This window comes from Entelurus aequoreus, linkage group LG02, assembly GCF_033978785.1.
Source record: "Entelurus aequoreus isolate RoL-2023_Sb linkage group LG02, RoL_Eaeq_v1.1, whole genome shotgun sequence".
In the NCBI taxonomy this organism is placed as follows: Eukaryota; Metazoa; Chordata; class Actinopteri; order Syngnathiformes; family Syngnathidae; genus Entelurus; species Entelurus aequoreus.
Window position 1 is genome coordinate 59,788,029 of NC_084732.1, and position 7,706 is coordinate 59,795,734.

Below are 7,706 nucleotides of genomic sequence, written 5' to 3' on the forward strand. Positions count from 1 at the left end.
TATACATTGTATACAAAAGTATCATTAAAAAGCACCCTACTGTATTATTCTTCCTACATATTACAGTTTACTATGATGTTTTAGCCAATTAAACATCTACTAAAAACGCCCCAAAACAATTATAGTCATTCATTCATTTTCTCCCGCGTATCTTCTTCAGGGTCATCACCTTTGTAGACGTAAAAGGCAACTTAAGTCTAAAAGTGACATAAACACGTTTGTATTTCTTGTAATTGTACTTATATTTCCGCTTGTTATTCAAGTAAAATTGTTTGTGTCTTGCATCTATTAAGCATTGTTTAAACGCCTACACAAGTACGCAAACAAGTATATAGAATGTGTTGATACAACACTGCGTACCAGTCTGTTGGTCAATTGTGTATCCCACGGAAGCTAAGACCAAAAAGACACAAGAGAAGTGATCTGACACATTTTTGCAGGTGAGGACTCATGCATAAATGCATATTCAGACAACACTGTCAAATATACATTACAGTATGTCACTTGTGGTATTTTTCTTTAAATTGCATCGCACATGACAATTTTATTGTTTTATTTACCAACATTTTTTGCTTTTTTTGTTTGTGCTTCATCAATTCACAAGTTATATTCTGTTAGTTTGTTTCCTCATATTTGCTTATTTATTCATTCATCTTTGATCACTTTGAATAGCTTTCATTTATTATTATTCCCTTGTATATTTTATTTAAAAACGTTAAAAAATGTTTTGTCTTTTCTTATTTCTTGTCTAGCACTACATAATCTATAGTCTGTATGTTAGTTTACTCAAATTTGTTTATTTCATCATTTGTATCAAATCAATCTAATTTGTCATATTATATTTATTATTCACATGTCTATTTTATTTTTTAAATCTTATCATTAGTATTATTTTATTCTTTTTTTCTTATTCATTAATTTATCTTTAATCGTTATGATTAGTTTTTATTATTATTATTCACTTATTGTACATTTGATCAAAATGTGTATTGTATTTTTAATGTATCTTTAATCATCACAATTCTTCTTCTTATTATTCTCATATCTATTTTTTAAAACTTTTTTCTCCCCTCCCTCATGACTTCATAAGAGCACTGTATTCCTACACATATTCTGTACTTTCCATATTAGAACATGGTGATGTTTAAACACATGAAACATTACGGTGTGTATAAATTATCAGTAATATAAATAGAGAAATGGTTAAATAAGATCCGCTTCTTCCTACTTCTTTTTGTGCATGATGATTTTTTTTTTAATGTGACTTTGTTGTTGTTGTTGAACAAATGACCAATATTAAAATATTAAAATATTAAAATATTAAAATATTAAAATATTAAAATATTCCAGCACCAAACAGTAGCAGCAAATGACTCAATGAGTTCTTCTGCTTGTAATAATTCAGGAATATGCATCAGCCCTACCAAATAAAAGACAAATAAAGGTGATTCATTGTGTTTAAATGAATTGTGAAAGCTGATTAATTAAAGATGAACTAAAATGCTGTACACAAAATGTGTAATTACTTGAAAAGTGGAAATTTTTGGGATGTGTCAAAAAGTTATTTTCATTTGTTTTGATGATATAATTTTTTGAGGAATTAAGTTACTTTCATTTCACTACAAGTTTGTGGGCTGGAAAAGGTGGAATTCCAGGAAAACTAAGAATTTTCAAAACATGGACATTAGATGACCCCAATGAGCTGACAGTTTTGGTGATCGAAAAGGTTTGGGAAATGTGAGAATGTTGTAAAGAACTTGTAAAAGTGACTTTTCAATGGAAATTGAACAACAAAACAACAATTGGAACAACTAAAATTGCAAACATTTGTTAGGAATGTGTTAGGAATTTGATTTTGTTGGAATATTTTGAAATTTTAAAATAGTTCAGCATTGACACAATACTTGGTATCTATACTCACACTTATTATATACTTCTTCATGCTTGAAACTTTTAGAGCCTTTGGGGGGCAGGGGGGTACATCTTGAAGGCTCAATTAAAAATGAGAATATGATACACTTCAACTATTATGCTGGTTGCTGACATAAACACATTATTAAACCATGTTGAAAAGGAACCTGTAGTACGTCTTGTCAAGACTTGCACTTTTGCTTCAAAAGAACAACAAAGAAAATGTGTGGGGAAGATGAGCAATGTTACAGGTAACTATGGGAAATCACTTAGTTACAGCAGCCACATTAACCCACCCCCCCCCACCCCCCACCCCTAAAAAACAAAAACAAAAACATACAGTATGATAAATATCTAATATTATTTATATTAGGGTTTTTGAAAATAAACAAGAAGCATGTATATGTATCACCCATACTTGTGCAATCAGAGCATAAACGCACACATATTACAGTTTATGTGCGCGCGACTACAAAAAGTGCAACCCTAAAACACCTGAGTACATGTGCCTGCACACCTCATGGTACATGTCAAACTTCTCCCTGTAAGAAGTTAGTGTTCTTCTTACCTCCTCCGCCATTGTCAGTCAGATGCTTCCAAAGGTACCACCGAGGTTGGCCATTCCCAGCTGTCCCGCAAAACAAACTCTTTCCAACTCCCCTGCTCTCACGATCAGAAACAGTCTACACCCCGAACTCCCAATGCATGTATACTGCATGTACACGTACACACTGGTACACCTATTCCACACTAAAGCAGAGCGATGTGTGCACTTTTACTCTCACTTAACACACACCTCCTCTGCTTTCTCCTCTAATGTTGCCATAGACTGGCTACTAAACTACTCAAGATGTTCTGTGTGTGCGCGTGTATGTGTGTTTGCGTTTGTGTGTGTATGTGTGTGTGTGTGTGAGTGTAGAAACTGGGCACATGGGATTGGAATGAGATCCTCCCACTCGGCATTCTCACCTCTGGAGCCCCCTCCCTTGCCTGAACACTGCACACACACACACGCACGCACACTCTAACACACACACGCATAGAGGTGCGCGTGTGCCACACACACTCACACACACACACACACACACACACACACACACACACACACACACACACACACACACACACACACACACACACACACACACACACACACACACACACACACACACACACACACACACACACTCCCTTGGAGTCACAGGGCAGTCCCCTCACAGCTGGCTGGAAGAGGGCATGACACTCATCTTTCACAGAGATTTGATCAAAAGGAACCACAAAGGCTGGAGGCTCTTCCAATGCAGTCAGGGGAGACTCACCCCACCCACTCCCCATCCACCCTTCGCCAGCCCCCCCCCCCTTCTTTCTGCGAGTAGCGCCTAAATCAACGCCGCCCCTCTCGTTGCACATATCCCAGCGTGTGTGTCTGGATTCACCTTAACACAGCCCCGTGAACAAGCCTCCATAACAAGTTAGGCCTTGTGCCGTCAGGAATGTGTCAGCGTCTGAGCTTTTTTTTTTTGGGAAGACTAGGGACTGGGGAGTCAACCTTTGTGTACTACTTCTACTTCAATTGCAATACTTTTTTATTGCACCGAAATACACGTTGGCATTTGGAACTAACCACGACATATACTTCATTAAACATTGTTACAACCTTTCTGGAAAACTTTATACAGACAAATGTGTGTCTAAGTTTAGGGCGGTCAAAGATAACGTGTTTAGCACAACAAATGATGGCATTTATCATGCACAAATGCTGATTAATCACACTAATTATTTTGAGTGCACATGCTCCTTTACCTTAACCGTGCACACCTAAAAGGTGTGGTTTCTCTACGGTCAGTGATGAGGTCAATGCATACGTCAGTGCAAAGATGAGTGAGGAGACGCCAACTGGGGTGCTCGCTGGCACATTTAACTTCAAAATACACATTGACTGGACTTTAGATAAAACTGTTTGCAATTTTTCATCAAATAAATTACATGCATTCAAGTAAAATATTTAAAAAAGGTTCCTTTATGACATTCTGACAATACAATTCCTTCATCTAAAGTTACCGGTAAGTTAAAGTTAAAGTACCAATAATTGTCACACACACACTAGGTGTGGTGAAATTTGTCCTCTGCATTTGACCCATCCCCTTTGATCACCCCCTGGGAGGTGAGGGGAGCAGTGGGGAGCAGTGGGCAGCAGCGGTGCCGCGCCCGGGAATAATTTTTGGTGCCAAGCAGGGAGGTAATGGGTCTCATTTTTATAGTCTTTGGTATGACTCGGCCGGGGTTTGAACTCACAACCTACCGATCTCAGGGCGGACACTCTAACCAGTAGGCCACTAAGTAAAGTTAAGTAAATAAAGCTTAATGAGGTGCCGTTTTCGCCACCTGGCTTTGCCCACTACCAATAGGTACAGACAGTTACTGACCTGACCTTCAGGCTGACATCATCATCATTTGTAGCAATTAGGATTAAGATCTGAAATTGTGAAGCCAAGCTATTAACATTTTCTTTTTTTGTTTCAAACCATCAGATCAAAGTTTGGTGACATGCCACACCCACATCCTAAGTTGTAGATAATGTGTATTCATAATTTATCATTGCCCATCAGTTTAATAGTGTCTGATCATCTAAAGCAGACCTGGGCATTCTGCGGCCCGCCCTTTGTGCGTCCCTGTCCGGCCAATCATAAATTACAAAATAAATTTAAAAAAGTATCTATGTCGAGTGTGCAATACAACGGTGCTGCTTTTGTTTTGAAAAGCGTTATTTGTATTACTTTCGTGTGGACGTATGCGCGTGCGTGATTGTGAGTGAATGTGAACAGCGGCAATCACAAATGACAAAATAAAGTTGAAAAAACATCTATGTCGTGCGCGCAATACAACTGTGCTGCTTTTATTTTGAAAAGTGTTATTTATGGGCGTATGTCCGTGTGTAACCTGTGAGTGAAGGTGCACAGCGACAAGTGATGCACGGTTTACACCCGAGACGCTAAAAAGAGAAAAGTTGATGACGAATGCCGTGTTTTCAACAAGTCAGGGACTGCCAAGCAATGTTCCATCTAAGGTGTGCGCCTGTGCAATTGCGCACGGCTCAAGCGTCCTCTGCGCACAGCAAATATATGCTGCGCACCAAATCAAATCCCATCTGAATTCTAAACAAAATGAACACATTTATTCTGTGTAATTTTGCAATGCAACTCTGAGTGACAGTGACAACAAGCGTCCCTAACAGTCTTCGTCAACAGTCCGTTCAATTGAACACCGTTCAATTATTGTAACGTCTATCGAGATGCTTCGAGGCCAGGAATTATATCGATCACTTTATTGAGCAAAACTGTTTATATTCGGCCATAACCACACCAAAATCATGAGTAAAACACTTCTATCTCGAAAAACTAGTCATTTTCTGCCATACAAACCAGGCCAAAACCAACTTGTCATCTGTCACCAACACGCATACCACTAAACCACTGGTGCGTTTATGGCCACACAAAAAGTCGGACAACTCAAACACCACACAAAGTTACACTATGACTCCTCAGTCATACGTGTGCTTATTTTACTGTCATTTATGTTAATTTATTTATATTAATCATGGAATGCTGTTACTAGAGAAAGTTACAGGAATGCCCACCCCTGATCTAAAGTGATGTATTTTCAGTTTGCCGTCAGTCTCCGCCCACTACGAGTGGATACGAATATGTACCGACCCATACGACACTTCAGGGTGGCTTTATCACCATTTGGACAAACTATGATCAAGATCTGAACTTGTGGAGCTGAGTTAACATTCTGTATTTTGTGGTTAGCTATCAGGTCAAAGTTTAGCACCATGTCCACATACAGTCATAAACAAAATGTTTTCACAATCAATCATTGCCCATCAGTTTTGTAACCGTCTCTGATCACCTAAAGTGCAGAAATGAAAATTAGATCGGTAATCGCGTGGGGCAGATTTCGCTGCAAGTCTCCACCCACTACAAGTACGTAGGAACAGGTACTGACCCGTTGGGTACTTCAGGGTGTCATCATTTTTACCAAATAAGATCAAGATCTGAATTTTTGGAGCCGAGTTATTAACGTTTCATTTTTTGTGGCGAATCATCGGAGCATTGTTTGGCGCCATGCCACGCCCACATCTTATGGCGTAGGCACAATTTCTTTGCAATTTTTCATCACCTCTATGTGTAGTACATGTCATTTTAAATGCAAATCATTTGGCCTAACCCTGCAATGAGGTGGCGACTTGTCCAGGGTGTACCCCGCCTTTCGCCCGATTGCAGCTGAGATAGGCTCTGGCACCCCTCGCGACTCCAAAAGGGATAAGCGGTAGAAAATGGATGGATGGATAATTTGGCCAAAGTCCTTAGGAGAAGTTTGTTAAAGTATGACCCCTTTTTTCGCTGAAAAATGGAAGACGAAAACCAAGATGGTTGACTTACTGTACATTTTCAGGTATGGGTTCCTGAAATTTTTATGTGCGTCCCGTCGTGATAGACTTATCCTACGATTTTCGTGTCGATACGTCAAACTGGTAGGAGGGGCTCTGTCATGATCTGTTTCCCTGGTCGTGCTTTTGGTTTTGAGTTAGTATTATTTTTATGTTGTCTATTTTTGTTTTCGGCACCCCTTCATTTGCTTACTGTGTGGTTGCTAAGAGCGCTAATTAACTCTCAACTGCCTCTAATTAGCGATCAGGAGGCTCACCTGCTTTTGATCGCTAATTAGAGAGCTTTATAGACCAGTGTTAGCCTGTCCTCCTCGCAGGTTCATTGTTCGCCATTTGCGACAGTAAAGTTTGGTGCCAGTCTGTGCTAACGTCAGTTTTCCTTTGTTTTTGCTGGTGCTTCTTTTTTGTTTTCATTCTATGTTAAGTACTGTGGGTTTGTCTATGGATGTTGGCGTTACAAACACGATTAGATCCTCTTCACCGGAACACTGCCTGCTGTCTCCCGCCTTCTGAGGTCACGACCCCAGCTTCAAGGAGCTAACCTCAGAGGCTAATTTTTTCTCATTTTAAAAGGTAGTGCTAGAGAGACACTTTTCAAATGTATTTTATGGGACCGCCAAAATATAACTTTTTTTGCCGTACATGAAGCGCCTGCTGAATATGGTAACTTTCCATGCATGTTAAGTACCTCAAAAAGGTGTCCAAACATATAGAAGAAAAAACACAGCAATTTCAATTGGGCCCTTGTGGTGCTCTGCATCGCCCCTGCGGGGCTTGCTTCGCTGCTCGGGCCCTAAAATAACATGTTGAAAATAAATACATAAACACCAGTAGGAACAGCAGTGCAACAGTCAAAAAACAGTGTAAGCAATTAGGATGGATTCAATATCCTCAAAACTGTTTTTAACTATGTTTGTCCTGCTCTTGTGTGACCGATAAGCTTCCCTGATGGCAGCAGGTTGAACAAGTGCCGACCAAATAGAGAGCTGTCTGCCAGTAAGATCGAGCAATGTCCTCTAGGGAGCGCAGAAGGCGGACGGTAATCTTCACAGTCCGAGTCACCCTCTCTGCTGGGCCTTCCTGTCTGTGGCACAGCAGGCAGCAAACCACACAGTTACAGAGTACATCAACACTGGCTCTATTGTGGCTAGATAAAAAGATACCTGCCGTTTCTCCTCAAGTTGGTTGCTAAAGTGCAAAATCTCAACATGATATGCAAAATGCTAGATTGCTAAGGCAAGCGTCAACCAAGTTAGTGCTAAATACCAAAAGTGCAGTTGTACAGTATCGTATTGTCATCATACCATGTATGTTTAATTGAATATGAGGATATAGGCTAAAA

At 39.7% G+C, this 7,706-nt stretch overlaps 1 protein-coding gene across 1 annotated transcript in view; it reads right to left on the reverse strand.

The window, feature by feature from the left end:
• bnc1 (basonuclin zinc finger protein 1) overlaps positions 1–2,694 on the reverse strand; it is a 59,146-nt gene extending 56,452 nt beyond the window's left edge. Inside the window, exon 1 of the mRNA XM_062068468.1 lies at positions 2,480–2,694. Within this exon, the coding sequence (XP_061924452.1) occupies positions 2,480–2,491 (12 nt within the window). The 5' untranslated portion in view covers positions 2,492–2,694. The remainder of the gene's footprint in view (positions 1–2,479) is intronic.
• Between the last annotated feature and the right edge of the window lie 5,012 nt (positions 2,695–7,706).